The sequence below is a fragment of the Propithecus coquereli genome, unplaced genomic scaffold (genome assembly GCF_000956105.1).
Source record: "Propithecus coquereli isolate 6110/MARCELLA unplaced genomic scaffold, Pcoq_1.0 Scaffold6, whole genome shotgun sequence".
NCBI classification, from domain to species: Eukaryota; Metazoa; Chordata; class Mammalia; order Primates; family Indriidae; genus Propithecus; species Propithecus coquereli.
This window is the reverse complement of record NW_012151951.1, coordinates 11,793,498-11,816,026: the sequence shown is the minus strand read 5'-3', so window position 1 is coordinate 11,816,026 and position 22,529 is coordinate 11,793,498. Positions and strand designations below refer to the sequence as shown.

The 22,529-nt window shown below is 39.7% G+C and overlaps 4 protein-coding genes across 7 annotated transcripts in view; 2 read left to right on the top strand and 2 right to left on the bottom strand.

The window, feature by feature from the left end:
- SDHD (succinate dehydrogenase complex, subunit D, integral membrane protein) overlaps window positions 1–3,670 on the bottom strand; it is a 9,302-nt gene extending 5,632 nt beyond the window's left edge. Inside the window, exons 1-2 of the mRNA XM_012659141.1 lie at window positions 3,580–3,670; window positions 385–501 (exon numbers count right to left, since the gene is read on the bottom strand). Coding sequence (XP_012514595.1) covers window positions 385–501; window positions 3,580–3,631 — 169 coding nt within the window. The 5' untranslated portion in view covers window positions 3,632–3,670. The remainder of the gene's footprint in view (window positions 1–384; window positions 502–3,579) is intronic.
- Window positions 3,671–3,761: 91 nt separating this feature from the next.
- Window positions 3,762–5,738, top strand: TIMM8B (translocase of inner mitochondrial membrane 8 homolog B (yeast)). The gene is made up of 2 exons (XM_012659221.1): window positions 3,762–3,906; window positions 5,114–5,738. Exons 1-2 carry the CDS (start codon window positions 3,778–3,780, stop codon window positions 5,279–5,281), a joined length of 297 nt encoding a protein of 98 aa, XP_012514675.1. The 5' UTR covers window positions 3,762–3,777; the 3' UTR covers window positions 5,282–5,738.
- LOC105822265 (chromosome unknown open reading frame, human C11orf57) lies at window positions 5,408–15,471 on the bottom strand. 4 transcript variants are annotated; one of them, XM_012659217.1, is made up of 6 exons: window positions 14,796–15,471; window positions 14,067–14,143; window positions 11,811–11,911; window positions 9,916–10,065; window positions 9,059–9,112; window positions 5,408–8,071 (listed from the first exon to the last, which is right to left on the bottom strand). In XM_012659217.1, exons 2-6 carry the CDS (start codon window positions 14,133–14,135, stop codon window positions 7,564–7,566), a joined length of 882 nt encoding a protein of 293 aa, XP_012514671.1. In that variant the 5' UTR covers window positions 14,136–14,143; window positions 14,796–15,471; the 3' UTR covers window positions 5,408–7,563. The 4 variants fall into 4 exon arrangements, with proteins under 4 accessions (XP_012514671.1, XP_012514673.1, XP_012514670.1 ...); XM_012659219.1 differs by having other exon boundaries at window positions 5,408–8,068; XM_012659216.1 differs by having other exon boundaries at window positions 15,358–15,471.
- Window positions 15,472–15,533: 62 nt separating this feature from the next.
- PIH1D2 (PIH1 domain containing 2) lies at window positions 15,534–20,901 on the top strand. Its single transcript, XM_012659215.1, has 6 exons — window positions 15,534–15,718; window positions 16,801–17,004; window positions 17,922–18,045; window positions 18,459–18,704; window positions 19,113–19,378; window positions 20,699–20,901. The coding sequence occupies exons 2-6, from the start codon at window positions 16,828–16,830 to the stop codon at window positions 20,831–20,833; spliced, it is 948 nt and encodes a 315-aa protein (XP_012514669.1). The 5' UTR covers window positions 15,534–15,718; window positions 16,801–16,827; the 3' UTR covers window positions 20,834–20,901.
- Window positions 20,902–22,529: the final 1,628 nt, after the last annotated feature.

Here is a 22,529-nt window from a genome sequence, read left to right as displayed (position 1 = left end):
TATAAATACACATGATACAGTCCGCAAGACATGACTTTTTAAATTGTTCATTATTCTCAATTATCCATTTCTGGCTCTTTTCCATTAGCTAAATAAGTAAGAGTGACAGAACTATATTGAGCAGACTCTTCCTATGGAGCAATTTTCTTTTTAAGAAACATAAACATTTTTTAAAAAACAGGCCAGAAGGTCCTCTACGAATATAAATGGCATCATTTAACCACGCTGGCTTTGTCTGCCCAAAAGGTGTAAACTAGGTCTTCATTTGACAGAGTCGGACACAAGAGCACCCCCAACAAATAGCAAGTCCTGTTAAAGGCATGACAATTAGTCCGGGTGAAGAAGGCCAGAGCCCAGGAAGCAGCAGTGATGGAGAGAACATACAATGGCGGATCGGTGACAGGTGTATGTGCTGCGCTCCACACCATCCTGGGGCAGGTCGGTCCTGGAGAAATGCTGAGACCTGAGCAGGTCTGACCACTGGGGTTCGGAGGAATACAGCTGAGGAAAGAGACATTAGGGGGATCATAAGAATCTCTTCTTTAACAGGATTAACAGACTTTCTAAATGACCGTAGGCAAAAGCCACTTAACCCTAAATAGGAGTAACATCTCATTTGAAAAATGAAAATACCATCTATTTCACTGGGTTACTGTGAAGTCAGACTAAGTAGCCATCAAAAGACTGAAGAATCAATGAATCACTTATGTAAAAGAGCCTCACTTATATTAATTTTTAAAAATAAATGGTAGCATTTTTCCTCCTTCCATTTATTCATCCAACGAATATTTACTACATACAGTACTGTGCTCTGCACTGGAACAAGAGAGATAAATGACAAAGTCTTTGCCCTCAAGGAATTCAATCTAGTTTGGAAAAGTTCATCTATTACCTTCTTTCATCTCCACTTGCACTCTTGAATCCATCTCTTTCTGTCCTCTTTTGGATCCTGCCTCTTAGTTAAAAAATAGACAGACCTAAGTTCACCCAGCTACACGTCTTATTAGCTGTGGGACGATGAGCAACTAAGTTAAGTAGGCTCTCTAAGCCTCAATTTCCTCATTTGTAAAATGGAAAAACTTCACACTACTGTTGAAAATTGCATAAAATAATGTATGCAAGAGGCTTAGCACAGTTCCCAGAATGTTATAAGTACTCAAGAAAAGGTAATTTCTTTTTATTATTATCATTATTTTTACCAGTCAAGTGCAGTAGTGAGAAGGGGGTAAAGAATAGAACGAGGAGTTCAATATGTAACTCACTGTGAGCAATCAGTTCAGATAACTCACAATCTCACTATCTTCAGACGTGGTGGAGGTTCGGGGGGGAAGGTAACTTATTATTATTTTTTCTCCTGTGCCTTTAATTTCTCCTTCCTTCTCTTTGGCCATTTACCCTCAACTAATATAATATACTTAAAACTTCTCTTAATTCCATGTCCTCTAACTAATGCCCATGCACTCTTTCCCCTGCTGTCTTTCTTCCTTCCTTTCCAAACGTGCTTCTTTAAAGCACTGTCCAAATTATCTCTACTTCCTTGCTTCCCAATCATTCATCAACTCTGAGACTTGTTTGTATCCTCACTGTAGTTTTGGTAGGTCACCAATGATCTCCATGTGGCCACATCCAACAGGTATTGTTCAGTTTTAATCTTATTAGGTCTTTCTGCATTACCTAGCATTAGTAGCCTCTCCTCCCTTCTTTTTTCTGACAGAACTTTCTTCTAGTTCTCCTGATCATCTGAGCATCTCATATCAGTCTTCTCCTGCATTCATTCTTTTTTTTTTTTTTTTTTTGAGACAGAGTCTCGCTTTTGTTGCCCGGGCTAGAGTGAGTGCCGTGGCGTCAGCCTGGCTCACAGCAACCTCAAACTCCTGGGCTCAAGCAATCCTTCTGCCTCAGCCTCCCGAGTAGCTGGGACTACAGGCATGCGCCACCATGCCCGGCTAATTTTTTCTATATGTTTTTAGTTGTCCGATTAATTTCTTTCTATTTTTAGTAGAGACGGGGTCTCGCTCTTGCTCAGGCTGGTTTCGAACTCCTGAGCTCAAACAATCCGCCCGCCTCGGCCTCTCAGAGAGCTAGGATTACACCGCACCCCACCTGCATTCATTCTTAAATGTTGATTTTCCCAGGAGGGAGGACAGCCCGTTGCTCTTCTCACTTCCTGTGCCCATCCCAGGCCATTTCTTCCACTCTCATGGTTTCACCTACTGCCTATAAACTGATAACACACAAATCTCCAGCCTTAATATCTCTTCAGAGCTTCAGTTTAACTGCCTGCAAGGCCTCTCCACACTATGCCAAAAACTGAAATCATCCTTCAACTCACCTTCTCGTCCAAACTTGTTTCCCATTTGTATGTTCCCCAGTTTATTTAATGACAGCCCAGGCGTTTTTAATCTAACTCCATAATCTGGAAGTCATGAGGGACTGTCCCCCTAAATTCAATTTTCAAATCCTATTGACATATCTAACATTTCCTGAGAAAATCTTTTTTTCTTTGCAGTACTACTTTCCAAGTTCAAGACCCTACCTTGCCTGAACTACTTCAACGGTGTCCTATCTTGTCTCCCTGACTTCTGTCCTAGTTTGTCCCATCTCCCATCATAGCCATGTCCCACATTGTTCCCAAAGTGGTCAGTCTAAACTGCATTTCTGTGTCAAACCTTGCAATGGTTACCCTTCACAGATAAAGTACACACTCCTTACGAGGCAAGTTCTTCTGTGATTTGGTACCAGTTCACCTTTCCAGACTCATCTCACTTCTCACTTTCATCTCCATGCTCTAATCATATCCAATTTGTTTTGTTTTCTCACATATCATGCAGTTTCTATGTCTTCATTATTGCTTTTAATCATTCAGTAGTTATAACTGTAAGGCCCTTCTTTCCTTGGCCTTTTTTATCCTCAAGACTTACACCTCCTTCAGGAACCAAGACAGGGTAATACTTTCAAAACACAGAGTTAAAAATACACTTTCTCTGTACCTGCACAGTAATTTATGTACAGCACAACAGTTTCTGCTTTATGTTAAATTACGCTTCCATGTGGTTTTACTTGTAAGAACGACAGCTCTTCGAGGGCAGGAAATACGTTTTATTCACATTTGTATCCCAGCCTTACTACCGTGCCTGCTGTAACACAAATGCCCAGTCAAATGATTTTCGAACTGATCCCTTCACCTTCACACTCAAACACCAATTCCAGGGGAAATAGGCAAGACCAGGCATTGGAACTCAGACTCTTAACCCTTTTCCCGATTCAGGGTGGGAGTATTCTAAGGACAGTGAATGGGGAGAAAAGAGAACTCCTATGCGGAATAGTCTCAACAAAACTGCAACTTCCAGAGGGCGATGTTTTTCAGATTACCCCATCACCACGTCAGCACACAGCAGGGACATATGCGCTCGGGTAAACATTTGAGCCCCGTTAGTGGTGGTCATTGCTTTGATTTCGGCAGATACCTGAGAGGGATTCCCTTCTCAAGAAGTCTCACCTGGCAGACAAGTCTTCACTCCCACCCGCTTCCCCGGCTGGAGGCTGCGCTAAGCACCTCGCGCTGCCAAGACCCCTCACCTCTGCCTCCTTGGACACCGCCGAGGACACTCAGCCTCCAGAGAACCGCCATATTGCTCCAGACGGCTCAAGGTCATCCATCAACCCGGAAGCACTTACGCGACAACTCCGACAACCGATGACAAAATAAAACCGGGGGAGGGGGGACTAAAACGCTAGGTGAACCGGAAGCAGGTAGGCGGTGCGCGCCGACCACGCATGCGCAGACACACTGGTCGGGCGGTCCGGATCCTTTTGCTTACAATGGCGGAGCTGGGTGAAGCGGATGAAGCGGAGTTGCAGCGCCTGGTGGCGGCGGAACAGCAGAAGGCGCAGTTCACTGCACAGGTGCGGGGACCGGGACCAGCCCTGAAGGGTTCGGGGAAAGCAGGGTGAAGTACACCCGCGGAGCTCTGTACACTGGCGGCTCAGTGAGGCCGCCCGCCGCTAGATCTCGACTGCTTCCCATTCACCTCACAAAAACACGAGTGATGGCCCTCCTGCAGCTGGTGACTAGTAGTGTTTAGGTGCCGGCTAAGCAAGAGCAGCGTGGAGAAAAGAGAAGGTGTAAAGCAGAGAGAAAGGTTTGGCTGACTAAGGAGCACTGGAGCCTCGTTAGCCGGCGACCTGTCTGGGCTGGCATTCGTAAGATCTGGGTTCTAATCTTCCCTCTGCCCCTTGCAGGCCACGTGCCCCTAAAAAGATACCCATCCACTGTGGGGTTTGGTTTCGCTGTCGCCCACTGTCTCACTGGATTGTTAAGATCATATGCGATAATGTACTTGAAAACGATAGCGCACTAGAACATTGGATAAAGGGGGGTGCTCTGAAGTATTCAGTGTAGACTATTGGTTTAGAACAATGGTTTGGAGCCCTTAGAAATTGTTCGAATCTGGCGTAGTCCCTTACTGAATATTTGACCTTGCAATGATTATTTAATCACATCTCTTAAATGGAGGTAATCATAGCCATCCTTATAGAGAACTGTTTAGTACCCAGCCTCCCAAATAGTAAGCTCTTGGTAAAATGGTTGTTTTCTCCCTTTTTTCGGGGGGAGGAGTGCGTGCAGGGAGGGTGAGTAGCAAGAACCCTGGTTAGAAATCCTTGGGTCTTGAACATTCTTTTGCAAGCGCACGCATGTTCTGTAACTTTGTTATATTTGATAAGCTTCATCAGATTCTCAAATGTGTCCATGACCCCAAAAGGCTAAGAACTTAAGAATTACCTTCTCTAAGAGGTAAGTTGGGAATGCGATGAGTGCAATTGTTTGGGGGAATGAATTGGCACCCTACCTTCCTAGTTTACAATGGTGCTGGCTGCTTTGGGGAATATAAGAGAGGGTATTAGTCCTAGCTGGGAATTTACAATCTATAGGGATGAGGATCTCGGCCAGTATTGGTGACAAATTAAGAAACGAAAACAGCCCAAAGTGACTCCATGGTTTGTTGATTGAAAGAATGGTTTTGTCAGGTGATAAAAAGGAAATTAAAAAATGGACAGAGTTTTTTAGGCCTATCTGCAGACCCCAGTGATTACTATTTTTCTTTCCTCTTAGGTGCACCATTTCATGGAGCTATGTTGGGATAAATGTGTGGAGAAGCCAGGGAATCGCCTAGACTCTCGCACTGAAAATTGTCTCTCTAGCTGTGTGGACCGCTTCATTGACACCACTCTTGCCATCACCAGTCGGTTTGCTCAAATTGTGCAGAAAGGAGGACAGTAGGCCATCCCCTGGGAGAATGACAGAAGAAGCAAAGGACTTGTTATTAAAGCAGATTGAAGGGTCAGCAGGGGAAGGTTGTTAACCCATTGTCAGGTCTGTTGGTGCTAAAAAGTAACAGATCAAATGTTCAAAAAGTGAAATTTATTTATTTGGAATTCAGAAATTCCAGGTTGTATCACACCAGTTATTCAATAAATGTGAATTCTCCAACGCTTTTTTAATTCCATTTTAGGATTTAATAAAGCCTCTGATTGGCAGGAACACTAGAAATAAATGTTCACAGCCAGTAGTGCAAATGGGAGGTGGTAGATTTTGAAGAGCCACCCCAACCCATAATTAAGGGAGTTGGAAGAACCATCAAAGCCTAAGGTATAGAACAGAAATTGGGGTTGAGAAAAGTTAAGAACAGAAAACAGCTTTATTGCTTATACATGACCAAGAAAAGGTTAAACCTGGCCAAAAAAAAACAAAAACAGGCAAGATGTGTATTCCTTGGGAAAGCAGTAAACCTGCTAGTATGGGAGGAGGGGAAGGTCAAGACCCAAACAGAGACAAGTTTCTGGAAACTTGCCTTGTTCCTCTGGCCCGTTTTCCTGAGTCTCTGCTTGGAGTCAGTACTTTTAGAGTACAGAAACAATGCTAAAAAATATATGCTAAAGACTCCTTCCAGCAAAGATTTTACTTGCTCCAGGAACAAAACAGTTGTTTTAGGTTAAGAGGTAGTAATTATAGACTGTTCTGCCTCCTTTAAGCCCCTACCAGTCCCAAACATAAAAATATACACCATGAAACATTGACAATTGCGTACCAAAGTACTGATATTTCAAATAAATATCCCAAAAGGGAGCACCAGCTCATAGTCAAGGGATAGGGCACCTCTGGCCAACCACATAAGACCAAGTACTTTATTAGAAATGTTCCATAAAGAGAACAAATTTAATAGAACTATAATATACCACTTTGTGGAATGTCATCGTAGTTGTATTTTATTGCTGGTGTCTTATACTGTCATGCAACCATGAAGTAATTCTGTATTAACATATGGGGAAAGTAAAGCCAAGGAGGTTAACTTAACCTGCTCTGGACCTCCTCATAACCCATTGGTGGCAGAACCAAGACTAAAAGTGTGCGTTTTCAAGCTTTTTACTTAGCCCACAAAGTGACAACCAGAAAAAAGGCAATGTGTCACTTGATCTTTTCTCCCATAGTGAAGAGATTCACTTGTGTTCTGCCAGCCTTTCAGTTATATTTTGGTTTCTTAAGAATTAACGTAGTAGGGATCACAGTATAGCAAGGGAAATAATGTGGTCTCTGCTTGGTGCTTTAATCCAAAGACAGAAGTGGATATGTCCCTGAGAAGCCTGTTTCATTTTGGAAATGATTCAACTTAGTTTCAGGGAAAACTTCATTAACAGATTGAGAAATGAACAAGGAAGACAACATTTAAATGGCAGTTGTTGCCCTGAATCCTGTTCAGAGCACCATTTTGACAGCATTACTAACTCTTATTTCTTCCCCATTTGGTAGAGAGGGTCATCTGAAGAAATAATTTTGAACACAAGTCTGTATAGGTAATATATAGCAACGGAACTAAAAAACCATTTACTAGCCAATTACTATGTTTTGGGGCATACTAAGTGTAGCTCGAGACCCTGCCCAGCAGGGAAATTTGAGAAAACCCTAGTCCCTTCTAGTAACAGTTGTCTATGGATGTTATCATGAGGGGGAAAGGTTTGTTTTTAAGCCCATTTCCTCATTAAGTAAATTGGACCATACCTGTGGGGTCAAAATACAGAAGGATCAAAGCACCAAGGCTAAAGACCAGCCAGTTGTGACACCTGCTATACAAACAAAGAGAGCAACATAGTGTTCCCTTGTCATACCTTTCTGCACAGGACTGGTTCCAATCCACCTCTTAATTCAAGCCCTTGATTTCCCCAAATTCAATATTCCAATTGGTATACCCAGGTCATTATTGGATTCAGCTTTCTGGGTCCTTTAATTTGCTATATATGTACTCTACACTAAATGTGATTCATTGCAAAAAATAATCTCTTCAAGAAACCTTCATAACAAAATACCAGATTCCCTATTACCAAGAAAAGGGGATCAAGTTTAACAGGCCAAAATAGAAGACAAGGAGTCTGTCAGAACATATATAGATGGCACCAGACAGCTCTGACCTCAGGCCCCGTGCTGAACGGGAGTCCCTGGCAAAACCCCAAGGAGTAAGAGCTGTAAATAACCAGTAACATGGGAAACAAGAATGTTCCTTCTCCCATTTAGTCATCCTCTGAGCTCTCAGCAGACCTTTCATCTGTAGCCACTTTCCAATTTGTGCGTTTATTTGTCCTCTCCTGTATTTCATTGTTAGCTACAGGGCTATGGACTTTTTTATCTCTCTTTTTCCTTTTGGTTTTCTTAGAGTCTCTTTCCTCACTTTCCTCAGAACTGCTGGATGCTGAATCATCTGACTGGGAAGTGTCATTTTCTGCCTCTAAGAATAAAGCAGATTTTTTGAGAGACTTTTTCCTGGATTTTTTCTTGCGCTTATGTGGTTGTTTCCTTTTCCTGCTACTAGAAGCCCCAGTTTCTTCTGAGAACTCGCTTGAAGAATCTGCTGTTATATCCGTGGCTTCTTTTTTGCTTTTCTTCTGTTTTTTGTGTGACCTTTTTTTCTGCTTTTTTTTATGGGATTTCTTTGACTTCTTGTGTTTGCGGGATTCATGGGTAGATGATTTTACCTGGGGAGATGTTTTTTTTCCATTGGCAATATCTTGCTGATCACTACTAATAAAAAAGTGTAAAAGAGAAACTTTTATGTAAAAAAAGAAATAGTGTATTTATATTTCTATTATTCTAGATAAGAAACTGGGATTAACATCTGAATTTTAAATCAGAACTGTGACATATACTATAAGACTTTATTATTTTCATTGAGTTTTTGTTTCCTCATCTTTAAAATGAAGATAAACATTCTAAGTTACCAGCCTGGGCAACAGCAAGACCTCATGTCTACAAAAAAGAAAAATTAGCACTCTGGGAGGCCGAGGCAGGCGGATTGTTTGAGCTCAAGAGTTCGAAACCAGCCTGAGCAAGAGCGAGACCCCGTCTCTACTAAAAAAATAGAAAGAAATTAATCGGACAACTAAAACTATATATAGAAAAAAAAAAATTAGCCGGGCATGGTGGCGCATGCCTGTAGTCCCAGCTACCCGGGAGGCTGAGGCAGAAGGATTGCTTGAGCCCAGGAGTCTGAAGTTGCTGTGAGCTAGGCTGACGCCACGGCACTCTACCCCAGGCAACACAGTGAGACTCTGTCTCAAAAAAAAAAAAAAAAAGAAAAGAAAAGAAAAATTAGCCAGGCATGGTAGTATGTGCCTGTAGTCCCAGCTACTGGGGAGGCTGAGGCAGGAGGATCGTTCGAGCCCAGGAGTTGGAGGCTGCATGAGCTATGATGACACCATTGCACTCTGGCCCGAGCAACAGAGTGAGACCCTGTCTCAAAAAAAAAACCAAAAAATAATTCTAAGCTGCCATAGTGAGTTACTGTATGGAATACTACATGTAAAAACCAAAATGCTTACAGACATGGCCAAACACCAACCAGAGAATGGTGAAATAGTGATTCCCTACCAACTAAATCACCTTTTTTCTTCTCTAGCTACATTTTCAGTGGCAAATACTATATCCTTTGTAAAAGTTAGGAAATCAACTTATAGTACAGACTTTGTAATAATCTTAGTTTCTTTCTTTTAGTAAGCCCATTTATCTTACCTGTCTGTTTCAAATTCTTCAGGGTATAATTCTTTATAACCACTGTGGCCCCATCTGTAAGAGGACATGTTACATGTACTATTAAAGCAATGCATACATTTTTGGAAATTAAAAGAAAATTAGATTTTGGAGGACATGCATACACGGACATACACATAAAATGAAGAAATAGAGATATGGTAGACCCAAGCCCATATAGCTCAGAAACAGCTAGATTTTATGTACTATATATTATCATCTCAGATACAAAAGATTCTTTTGTCCATTTGTAAGGGAATTTGCCATTGTCTTCCTTAAGAAACACTAAAGAACTGTCACACTCTGCTTGTTAGCTGTGAAGGACTTTTCCAAAAACACTTCATAATATAATGCTGACAATTGTTTTTAAATAACAACTTTACTGAAGGATAATTCACATAACATAGAATTCACCCTTTAAAGTGTCGTGCCTCTAGCCCATGACAACCATTCATTTACTTTCTGTCTCTATGGATTTGCCTATCACATAAATAGAACCATAAAATGTGTATGGATATATCACATAAATGGAATCATACAATATGTGGTCTTTTGTGACTTGACTTCTTCCACTTAGCATAATGTTTTCAAGGTTCATCCATGCTGAACCACTTATCAGTACTTCATTCCTTTTACTGCAAAATAATATTCCATTGTACAGATAGATATACCATATTATGTTTATCCATTCATCAGTTGATAGACATTTGGACTTCCACTGTTTGGCCATTATGAATAATGCTGCTATGAATACTTGCGTACAAATTTTTATGGAGACAATTTTGACAAGTACACATTTTCAGGCTAATTATTAATGGTCATAGGAATTAGTCACAAACCTGTCTGGCATATTAGCTTCATAATCATATAACTTCTTGTTCCAGGATTTAGCCTTAAGAAAATCATCTTCCAGTGTCCCAGAAATGTCATTCTTTGGCCTCCAATAGCCTCTTTGACTTTCTTCATCAAAACCATCACTACGCATCCGGCTACAAGAGAAAGCAGAACTTTTAGATTTAAAAGCAATCTGTGAGTTTATGGAACATCATGCACAAAACTCATGGAACAAGCTGAGGGGAGAACAAAAAAACCTGATACTGTTAAAAAATGTAAAAGATATCATCTGTTTCTCTCTATACATTTGTACGGTCCAGTGGGGAAAAAATCTACCCTTGCTGAGTATAGACAAATTCACTTCTGGACTATAGCTCACTCACTCACTCAACTAGGAGGGTATACAAAGAGGGAAACAGAGCATAATCACAGCTAGGGACACTTCAAACTACCCTAGATTCTAAAATACACTTTCCTTCCTGCAAACCGGTAACTTCCTGTTAGTGAGGTCATAGTAACAGTGGGAACAAGCCCTAACCCAGAACCTCTGATCCAGCCTCTGTTTACGGTGTCCACTAATCAGCCAGTAAGTCAGCTAATCAGTTAGCAAAAATTTTTAAGGGCCTCCTATGTGCCAGGCATTGTTCTAGTTGGGCTGGTAGGAATATAACAGCATATGAGACTATCAGAATCCCTGCCCCTAAAGAGATTAAGTTTTAAAGATTACTCACTTTTTACTGTCAATTTTTTAAAAATTTAATTAATTTTTATAAAATATTTATTCACCATGACAGGAATTAATAGTCTATTCTAAAACAGCAATCATCTTATTTCTGGAAATGCCACCTGGAATTAAATAACCAATACAAATCATCATCTGTACTAACTGTATTTATAAATTCTCATAGGATCACCTTCAGAGAGGGAAAAAACTGGAAGACACTGATTTTTATGTTGCGACTCTGCCTTCTTTACCAGGGATACCTTACATACTTCTTGTCTGAAGCCATTCACACACAGCCAATCACACACCAAAGTCACACTCACAGGCACACTCTCCTTAAATACCTCGCTCCTAACTAGTGATTTCCCTAGGTGGCTTTAGAATCAGGATTATTACTTTATAGTCATTTCTCATACATGTAGCTCTTACACTTACAGGCATCTGAGGCCCAAGATACGTTCCCAATTACTCGGACATTCCTATACCTCCAAAGGTGAAAGACAACTAAGCCTACATAATCCTTCATATTCACAAATTATTTTTTTTTCTTCTTTGTTGCTTTTTTTTCTTTTTTCACACTGAAATTATTAAGAAGGTAATATGGGGCCAGGTGTGGTGGCTCACACCTGTAATCTCAGCACTTTGGGAGGCTGTGGCAGGAGGATCGATTGAAACCAGGAGTTCAAGACCAGCCTGGGCAACAAAGTGAAACTCCATCTCTACTTAAGAAAAAAAAAAATAAGAGGAAGAAGAAAGTAATATGAAAGGCTGTTGACCTGGTGAAGATAGTAAGTAGATGGGATAAAGAAAAGGCTGAAAGAATGAAAAAATTAATAGGAGGAAGGAATGACTGATCAGCTAAGTGACCATAAGATCCCAGTTAGAAAATCTTAAGTTAAAAGCTATCAGGCAAGGTCAAAATCTACAGAACCCTACACATTTATACTTGTTCAGGTAGAATTTTAAAATTCTCCATTGCAAGTAAGTACAAAGAATGGGGCCATATGTACCATAGCCATTATCTTTATACTTGGGTCTAGATTTATGACAGAGGAAAGGCTTAAGAACTCACAGAACTGAATTCATCTATCCTTAAAATACCAAAGTGTTTTTAAACAAAAGTGATAATTCTGAAAAAGATGAGAATTATTTTGATTCTCAGAGCTGTAATTTCACCTTGAACTGCTGGGTAACATTTTCCTTTTAGTCCCATGGTAAGCATCTTCCATCTGTTTCTCCAGTTCTCTTGTTTTCCACATATCTGATTCCTCCTGAATCTAGAGTTTTTAAAACAAAATGAAAATAAGTTACTAAAAATAACACTTTACATTACAGAAAAGTAACTAACTGGAAATACAGTCTGACTATTTAGCTACAGACTGGACTATGACTAGGAACCTGGAGAACAAATTTTGGTTTCTCTAGAAAGTGGTAAACAATCCAATCCAGTAAATCTCAAATACACAGAATTCTACCCCATTAGAACTTTTTAACCCCTGCACAGACACACTTATCACCTTATCAATTTTGCAATTATGCTGCAATTAGCAAATGATAATCCTACGTTTCTAAAATGCAATATGATTTTAATTGTATCATCTCAACTAAACCTTAAGCAATCTTATGAGGAAAACAAATCAGGTGCCACTATTATATTTTACTGCAAAGAAACAAAAGCTCAGAGATTTTACCAAAGTCAAAAAACTAGTAAGGATAGTCTTTAAACTCTCTAAGCTTTCTTTTCACAACATCATAATTCTTGTCAAAAACACAATAAACAGTGTAGTTGCTATACAATTTCCTGAAAAGCAGACTACAAATACCCAAAGAATAAGAACACATTTTATTGCTAAGTCCTCCTGCATAATTTCATTAAAGCTGTGCTAGGTTTATCTTTTTTAGCTACCATTTCAAATCTAAGCTTACCATACAACTAGGGGTAGGTTAATGCAATTGCACAGACAGCTTAGGTAACAGTTATACCCTCACCTATAATTAAAATATTAGGGGTATGACAGTAATAATATTATGATCAAACCAGGAGTAGTACAGTTCACTAAAGAAAACTAAAAAAGGGGCCTTGGCCCTCTTTTCACTGTATGTGCTCTCCTAGGTGACCTCATCTACTCTCATGACCTCTATCATCTACCTATATATTAATAATTCCCAAACCTTTATGTCCAGACCCAACTTTTCCCCCTTCCTCTAAGTTTGAATTTTCAATCTTTGGACATCCTATACCCATCTCACCATTAACAAGTCCAAAACCAAACTAATTAATTACTTTTCCTATCAAACTTGTCCCCTTTTTTTGTTTCCTGTCTCAATTAATGGGATCATCATCCACCCAGTCACACAGTTGGTTATACAGTTGACCCTTGAACAACATGGGTTTGAAATTCACGGGTCCACTTATATGCAGATTTTCTTCTGCCTTTGACACCCGAGACAGCAAGACCAACCCGTCTTCTTCCTCCTCAGCCTACTCAATGTGATTTTCTTAATAACATTTTTTTTGCTCTAGCTACTTTATTGTAAGGATACATTATATAATACATATAACATATAAAGTATGTGTTAATCCACTGATTATGTTATCGGTAAGGCTTCCACTCAAAAGTAGGCTATTAGTAGTTTTTAGATGTGGATTTTTGACTGCACAGGCATCAGTGCCCCTAACCCCCAAGTTGTTCAAGGGTCAGCTGTATTTGATCCCATTCTCATCCCTACCATCCAATCAGTCACCAAGTTCTTTGGATTCTGTCTCTTAAGTTCCTCTTCTTCATCCCTACTGTCACTGCCTCATCATCTCTCACTTGGAACATTACAATTGCTTCCTAATTGGTCTCCCTACTGTTTCTCCCCATCTGATTTATTCCCTACCCAGTTGAGAAATTATCTTTCTAAAAACACAAATATGATCATGTCACACCCTGCTTAAAAAAATTTGATGGCTTCTTTATTGCCTAAAGGAAGAAGTCTCATCTCCAAGAATCACAAACCAACTCTAATTTACCACTCAGGCATTATCTTCTGCCATTATCCCCAACATTCTCTACTTTCTGGATACATAAATTTCTTGCCATGCGCCAAGTGATTCATGCTCTTTCTTGTTGCCATATTAGTGCATGATGCTCTCTCTATCCAGAATGATCTTTTATACCTAATAAACTTATATCCATTCAAGAACTAGTTAAATATCAGTAGTTCAAATACCACTCATTCTTTAAAATCTTTTCTAATTCTCCAGGGCAGATTTCATTATTCCCTCCTCAGTACTCTAAAGCACTTTATAAATGTCTTTATTATAGTATTTGTCAACCTGTATTGTAATTATCTATTTTATTCATCTTTGTATCTATGCCAAAATAAAGCTTGGCACACTGTATGCCTTCAATAAGTGTAGAGGAATGACTGGGTTGTACTTCCCACCTTATTGTGAGCATCTGTGTGCCGGATGACATTCCTCAGGAGAACTTTCCCCAGTGGAACCCGGGACATTCTTCAATCTGAAATGAATCAATAAATAACATTTAATAATAATTTCCTTTATTATCTTATCTTTTCTTAAATTTTATAAAGAAGTATAAGTTAAAGATCAATGAACTAAAAATCAGAGGTCCTAAGGAATAGCTTTTCCTTCACCATTAAAAGGGGAAAATGCCTGACCACACTCATTTGAGGATGAAGGAGATAATATATATTAAAGTTCTTTAAAAATGCACAAGACTGCACAAAGTTAAGTGCTTTCATAAGCACCATTTTATTTAATCCTCACAGTTACTCTATGTTTTACATGAGATAAGTATCTCCATCCCTATTTTGTAGATGAAGTTCCCTTAAAGCTCTAACTTGCCCCAGGCTACATAATCCCAGGCAAACAATGTATGTCAATGTCTAAATTAGAAATCAAATCTCAAATCCCAAAATTAGTTTGCAATGAAGCACATAACTAGATTTGAGAGTGTCAGGAATCACAAATGTCAACAGTACCAAAAACTGACGCCTAAGAACAACAAATGCAAAGATGTCCTAAATTTCTCCATTCAGGGGCATTTTATTTCCTACTTTGTACAGAAGCCTCCAAAAACTAGATAACAAGAATATTCACATGTGTGTAGCTAGCAGGGGCTTTATGCAACCACCCCAACGCTCACTCACCCCTCGATCCTGAGGAAATCAGGCATCTTGTTAGTGTGAGACGAAGAACCATTCCATTACAAGATCTCCTCCGACCCAGGAAGCCAAGGAGTCAGGGCTCAAAGGCAGCTCTGCAGCTTCACCCGAGTCCTTCGTGAAAACGCAGCCTTCCCACCGGTTATTCTGCCCTCACCCGTGGCCCAGGCCACGGCTGCCTTTCCCCCAGCCCAGATCGACAGGCAGATCTCTCTCCCGGACTGAGGCCCGGAGGCTGCGCCGGCGCGGAATTCGCACGGCCCGGTTGACCGGAGCATTCCTCGCTCACGCTCCGCTGGGATGGACCCCGGGGGTTGGGTTTCACTCCCCAGAAAGGATGGGGACGCTTTGGATGGGTACGACCTTCGGTTGGGCCCCAGGAAGTGCCTAGGGTGCCTGAAAGGGGGATTGAGGTTTCCAAGTAGAAGAGAGAGAAAATGTCCTCATCTTTGTCACCGGGATCCCTGTCCCCCAGTGGCCTCGGAGCTCCCGGTAACCTTCCCTATAAACGCCCTCCCCACACAAATACACACAAACACACCCATACCGTGCGCCGCAGCCTCGCGTGGCGGAAGTGGGGGGAAGGAGGCGGTCTGGGAGAAAAAGGAGGCGGCTTCCCTTTCAGGCCGGAAGTCGTGCTCCTGAGAAATTCTTCCCACCAGCAGGAGACCGAGAGATATCCATGGAAAGGGTTTCCGGGACAGGTTAACGGGTGCAGAAGGGAGGCAGGCGCTCTTCTGGGTGAGCCCAGTTGAAAAGCAAGCCCGACACCAGAAGGGGGGGAGATTCGGGAACTGGATGTGAAGAGACCTTTTTGTCTGGGGCTTCCCGGACCCAATTACATGTTGTACCCAGTCTGGTTGCCCTGGTAACAGGCGTCGCGGTTTGTCAGGGAAGCGACGGAAGAGGTGGGTTCGCCGAAGTGATTATATGTTAGTTCAGTTTTCTATTTAGTAACCCCAGCATAGTATTCGAAGACTCTAAACCTGTGTTCCTCATTCAAAAGATGCTGTGGGGCCCACACGGTGGCTCACGCCTGTACTCCTAGCACTCTGGGAGGCCGAGGCAGGAGGATCGCTTGAAGTCAGGAGTTAGAGACCAGCGTGAGCAAGACCGAGACTCCGTCTCTACTAAAAATAGAAAAAGTTAGCTGGGCTCAGTGGCACGCGCCTGTAGTCCTAGGTAGTCTGGACACTGGAGAAGGAGGAAAGCGTCAGCCCAGGAGTTTGAGGTTGCAGTGAGCTATGATGATGCCACTGCACTCTAGCCCAGGTGACAGAGAGAGACTCTGACTCAAAAAAAAAAAAAAAAGATGCTGTGGCGGGACAACTCTCCAATGGAAGAGGGAGTGAGGAGGCTTATCCGAAGACAGACAGAGGATATAATTACTCTCATATAGCGTTTACCAAGTGTTCCAGCCTTTATATATTAGCTAACTTAATCCTCACAATAACCCTGTGGGATAGGTATTATCGTCTTCATTTTGAGCAGAACAAACTGAAGCACATATATACATTAATTGCTTAAGGATACACTGCCAGCGAGAGAACTAAGATTGGAACCTAGGCATTCTGGCCCCAGAATCCATGCTTTTAACTACTAAGCTATACTGAGGTTTAAGGAAGTCTCATGTGGCCCTCACCCCACACACAACTCTAGGAGTTTCTGGGCTGGGGAGACACCAGACAGCCAAGTTTTGGAACAAGATCAGGAAACTCAGACTTAAAATAACTACTCTGGCTTGTAGAGGGTCCAAGGAGAAGTAAGGCCTTATCTGAGAGGACAACTTGAGAATTTAGGAAAGGGTATTAGATAATTAAAGAATAAGGAAATGATAAAGTGATAATGATCTACAGTCTTTTAGCACAGGTATTAAGGATGGCTGCTAACTTCACAAAAACAATTTCTGGCCCATTCCTCCTCTCTCAAAAGAGGAAACGAATCAATAGTTTTACAGACTTTTTTCCCCTTAAGTCATGTCTTTCCACAGGCTTAAGAAGCCTATTCACCATCAATCATGGAGATATCCTCAAAGGGTCTGCTCACCCAAGTTACTCAGTTCTGGAATCTCTTAGATGATCTGGCTGAAAGTGACCCTGAGGGCTATGAGAAATTCATTCAACAGCAGCTGAAAGAGGGAAAACAACTCTGTGCTGCCCCAGAACCACAGCTCTGTCTACAGACCAAGATCCTGGTATGTAGAGTTGGTGTCAGGGATGGGAAGATCTTGAATGAAATGATGCTGGAATAACCGGAGAATACCTTACTTACCCTCACCTATTGCTAAATTAATACAAGAAAACTTGACGGAAATTGCCTATCTAAATAGATGAAACATAATGGGGTTGTGTTGAAGTAAAAATGGGAAATTTAAACTTGATAGATTTTGGAGATCTCATAATGAGTCACTTTTTTCTGCTAGAATGAGAAGAAAAAGTAATGTACTGATTTAATAGAGAATTATGGAGTTGGAGCTTTTTCAAATAAAGAAGTTAGGGAAATAAGGAAGTGACTGTATGGCTGGGCGTGGTGGATCACGCCTGTAATCCTAGCACTCTGGGAGGCTGAAGCGGGAGGATCGCTCAAGGTCAGGAGTTCAAGACCAGCCTGAGCAAGAGTGAGACCCTGTCTCTACTAAAAATAGAAAGAAATTAGCTGGACAACTACAAATATATAGAAAAAATCGGCCGGGCATGGTGGCGCATGCCTATAGTCTCAGCTACTCGGGAGGCTGAGGATTGCTTGAGCCCAGGAGTTTGGGGTTGCTGTGAGCTAGCCTGATGCCACAGCACTCTAGCCCAGGCAACAGAGCAAGACTATGTCTCAAAAAAAAAAGGAAGTGATTGTATTCATCCAGAACAATTGCTTAGATAAGTTCTCCCTATTTTCTTCCACTTCCTCTGGGAGCAGCAACTGGATTCTTGATGAAAAGCCAGCAGCCTTGGGTAAGTTGAGTAACACGAGTATAATTTATCAAACACAGTTTTCATATGTGGAATGACTTACTTAGAACCTAAAATTCTCCCTCTTCCAACTCTGTGATGAGTTGTTTTTAGGATATTATTTGAAATTTTTTAGGTTTTGAGATATGGAAAATTATTTGCTTTCTAGAAACCAAAAGAAAAAATACTTTTTATCAACCTATGTCAGTGGAAAAGAATCCCAGCTCCCCAATCAACCACTCATCCAGGACCTCTAAGTGTTGGCAAACCAGAAGATATGACTGAGACATCAGGTACAAAAAATTAAGGGATAGAAATCACATTTTTAAAATGTTATTGGGAATAAGCAGGGACCAGATTGTCCTTGGTAAAAGCATTTCAATTAAAATAATTTATTTGGTAATAATATATCTTAATAGTTAATGCCAAGTATACGTTTATGCAAGTTTAATACTGTTTAATTTTTCTAGTAAAATGAGCTGTTTTTAACCTATATAAAAGTGCCAATTCTGGAGCAACAATTGTTTATTTAAAAAAATGCTAAGAAAGGTCTTAATTGCTGTAGCACCATTGTGATTACCTCTGAAAAATACAGGAATAGAATTTATATTTTCTAGCTTTATCAAGAATATAGTTTAATATATTACCTGACAGTATCATTAGTGCAACTTGTCTTCATTACATACCCTCTGAATCATACACACAGATGCTTACACAATCATCGATGTTGCCTACAATCCTGACGTTCTTCAGGTAGCAGAAAAGGACCAAATGAAAAAAGATCAGTTAATACAGATGACCATGAAATGCATTGAGGAGCAACTCCAGTTCACTCTCTCACACTCTTACCATATTACCAATTTTAGAATAAAAGGAAGCATTCAAAGAATGAAACAAAGTCTGGTGGGAATCCAAGCTGATTCCACAGATTTAACAGAGAAAATAAAAAAGGGTAAGTAGATGAATGTAAATGAAAAATTAAACCAATGTAAGATTTTTTGCATCCTATGTACATTTTGCAAACAAAGTCTTGATTTTAAAAGATGATAAACTTAAGATTGAAAAATGTAAATATTAGATATTAAAAACATTAGAGTATCCTTAAAGATTTTAAAATCCTGCGAACTTTTCAACCAAATTCTTTGGCTTAAGATTCTTTAAGATTCCCAACCTAATTTAACTGCAGCTTTAACTGCCACTGCTAACCAGTGTTTTATATATATACACATATATATATATGTATACATATAATATATATGGTATTACCACTGACACTATATATATTACAGCTCATAGCCTGATAATTTTAATGTTGTGGATTAATTTTGTGATTTTATCTCTCTCCTTTTTTTTCATAAAGAACTAACTCTTGAACAGATAAAAAGCAGCACTGTGAGCAATCCAGATCATTTTCCTCAACTGTTACTGCCAAAAGACCAAGTTTCAGGCAAAGCAGAGTGTCTGATAGAAGAGATTTCCAGCACTGAAATCCATGTGGAGATGAAGATACCAGCCTATGAATTAAAAATTGTGCAGGATCAGAATGAAAAACCTCTGAAAATTGAGTTGAAAGTTGAATTACCTGGTATTAATTCAGTCTCTCTCTGTGACCTTAACGTTTCTGAGGTAAGTTGAATATATATTACTGTAAATTTGTATCAGTCAGCATTCACTGTATTACGCTGTAGTAACAAACTGCAAGATTTCAGGAGTTTTCAATGATTTGCTCAGATTACACATCACCTAGGCCTACTCTGCTCCATGAGTCTTGCACATTTCAAGTTCCAGGTAAAGGAGCAATTCCCATCTGAGATACGCCATTCTCATGGCAGAGGGAAAATAGAAATGGTCAAACCATGCAGTGAATCCTAAAACTTCCACTCAAACATGGCATATATTACTTCTACTCATATTCCATTGGGCTAAAGTAAGTCACAAGGTCAAGTTCTACATGAATAGGATTGGGGAGTATATTCTTACAAGTAGTGACAGGAAATCACAACGTATAATTTTACAAAAGACCAAATAATTGGGATCAGTCAGTCTACCACAGTCCACCTTCTTGGTCCAAATATTTGCATCTTTCCCCAATGAAAAAACCTCCAATCCCAGTATCAGACTCCAAAGTACAGGATTTTGCATTCTCGTTCTTTTGAACCATGGACCTGTAACACACAGAGACAAGCTATCTACTCCCCCAATCCCATCCACTATACAATATGAAATTGGGAGAGGATAACCATAATTAACCATCTCACTTCAGAAAAGGGAAAAATAAGAGGCACGTTGCATTTACTAGTACACAGCAATTCTGAAATCCTAGTAGGCAGACATTGAGAGGGACCCTTTTCTGGAGGTAGAGAATGTTCTTGCTTAGGTTCTTTAATTACCTAGCTCCCAGTTCCATTGTTTTCCATGACCTTCAGCTCCATTCTTCAGGAAGTTTTTTTTCTTTTCCAGTGTCCACCCTGGCCACATCTGAAGAGTATTGGAGAATGTGTCATTCTCAGATGCTGAGCAGCTTTCTTAGCATGTTTCCGCTCATGGAATGTTGGGGTCCAGAGAGTTTTAAATTTTTAAGTTTCTTTTAGACAGGCTGGTATCATCTTTTCTTTTTTTTTTTTTTTTTGTAAGAGACAGGGTCTCACTGTCACCCAGGCTGGAGTGCAGTAGCATGACCATAGCACACTACAGCCTCAAATTCCTGGGCTCAAGCAATCCTCCCACCTCAGCCTCCAGAGTAGCTGGGATTATTAAAGTGTGCCACCACAGTCAGCTAATTCTTAAAAATTTTTTTTGTAGAGACAGAGTCTTGCTGTGTTGCTTGAACTCCTGGCTTCAAGCGACCCTCCTGTCTTGGCCTCCCAAAATCCTGGGATTACAGATGTGAGCCACCATGCTTGGCCTTTATGTTCATCTTTTGAAAGTCTTTTTTATTATTTTTAGGATGATTTACTGATTGAAGTCTCTGAGAAGTACAGATTACATTTGAATCTTCCAGAACCTATTGATACTGAAATGACTACAGCAAAATTTATCAAAGAGAAATCTACACTAATCATCACAATGCCATTGGTGTAAAACAAGAGTATCATGTGTTTTGGGTTTTTAGTGCTAAAGTCGTGTGAATTATAGGACCTTCATTATGGGTAGAGGTAGTAATTTATCTTAAACACTAATTCCATATTTCCTAAGAGTTCATTTTGATGGAATGAGATTCTCTCCTCAGCTGTTAGGTTTTATCTATTTTTTAAACTCATTTTCTCTTTTTCAAAAAGACTTGACATGAGCCAGAAACTATTAAAAATAGTATTGCCATGATGTACTTGTTTTAAAGATATCTGTGGTGATCTTAAGTAGTTTATCATTTGGGAAAATTCCAGTTGTTCCCAAATAACATGTGAGAATTCTTGGTTTACTGCTTGGGGCAAAAAAAAAAAAAAAAAAGTCTCTAGTAAATCTTTGCATCAGGAAAAAATCCCAGACTGTAAGAAGTTTTTTATTAACAAGATGGTCTATAGCAGTGAAAGTCTACTCTAACAATAAAGATACAAGATGAAATATTAAGATTCAAACTTATGCTTCTATGAACCTCTGTACTTCGATAAATCAGCTTTGCCAGTCCAGGCTACCTAGCTAGACCTTTTAATATCAGATATGGGCTTGTCTGTGGATTGGATACAACACAGTAAGTGGATGTTATTGCATATCATTATCAAAATATATCCATCTCTTATTTGAAAAAAAAGAGCTGACTTTGGGACAAGGGCTTTTCTCCTAAGGAATTGAACAGAAGTACAGAAATGATGTAGGTTTCAATTACCATTCATCTCTTCTAAGCTGTCACATACAAAGGTATCAACTATCCAATTTATATCCCAAGTAGGCTATATGCACAAACTTTAAACATATCTTAATCGTCTTTTCTAAACACAAAACAGCTTCCTTGCAATTATTAGCTTCTAGTTCAACATAAGGTCTATAAAGTCCTCACTAATTTTATAACTTTTTAACTTTAGAAACTAATGTGATAAATTAATAGAAATAACTGGTATGTGGCATTTAGAAGCAAATACAATTTTCTTAAGTCTGGTCTGGATTTGAATGCTACTAGCAATAGGATGATTTAACTTCTGAAAAATTTCTGGAACTGTATCATGTCCTAAAATTAGCAAACGTATTATATTCTCACTTCTAAAAAACTTGGAATGCCTTCACCCTATCTTTTCTTCTATGAAATCACAGCCAAAATGTATTTCCTAGAAATTGCCCCTACCTTACCACATAGAACGGACTGAAATCTTGCACTCATCATCAGTATCTGTTTGTGTTTTCATTTAAAAAATGCATATCGAGATCTATAAAGTGTTAAATTTACATCCTAGTTGTTTTCCAAAATATTCTGACTCATTATTTCAGTGGACTTTATATTAATAAAAACATCTCTACCTCCCCCTCCCTACAAAAAGCAAAATGTTGCCCAGGAAGGGCATTAACTAATAATGAACTGTGAACTGGTTTAAATTTGAATCTAACAATTTTTTCTCTCAAAATTAGAAATTGAGATGGACATTAATTATCCTTTATTTAGAGAACAGATTTTTCTACAAACTTGGTTTTAGATCACTTACCAGTAGTGATTATGATTTCCTCATGTATTCCAGGACTTGTGCATTACTAGGGGAAGACTATTACTTGCAAAACATTCCTATCATCTCTCATATATAGGTCTATTCCTTTTGTAGACCATGCCTTGTGATATCCTAACTTCATACTC

Excerpts from the sequence above, each read along its gene's own strand:
- TIMM8B (XM_012659221.1), top strand. The coding sequence starts at position 3,778 with ATGCGCAGACACACTGGTCGGGCGGTCCGGATCCTTTTGCTTACAATG. Across the intron at positions 3,907-5,113 it reads AGGCGCAGTTCACTGCACAG|GTGCACCATTTCATGGAGCT; the intron begins GTGCGGGGACCG and ends CTTTCCTCTTAG.
- LOC105822265 (XM_012659217.1), bottom strand. The coding sequence starts at position 14,135 with ATGTCCCGGGTTCCACTGGGGAAAGTTCTCCTGAGGAATGTCATCCGG. Across the intron at positions 9,113-9,915 it reads GAAGCTAATATGCCAGACAG|ATGGGGCCACAGTGGTTATA; the intron begins GTTTGTGACTAA and ends GTCCTCTTACAG. Across the intron at positions 8,072-9,058 it reads GAAGAATTTGAAACAGACAG|TAGTGATCAGCAAGATATTG; the intron begins GTAAGATAAATG and ends CTTTTTTATTAG.
- PIH1D2 (XM_012659215.1), top strand. The coding sequence starts at position 16,828 with ATGGAGATATCCTCAAAGGGTCTGCTCACCCAAGTTACTCAGTTCTGG. Across the intron at positions 18,705-19,112 it reads AACAGAGAAAATAAAAAAGG|AACTAACTCTTGAACAGATA; the intron begins GTAAGTAGATGA and ends TTTTTCATAAAG. Across the intron at positions 19,379-20,698 it reads GTGACCTTAACGTTTCTGAG|GATGATTTACTGATTGAAGT; the intron begins GTAAGTTGAATA and ends TATTATTTTTAG.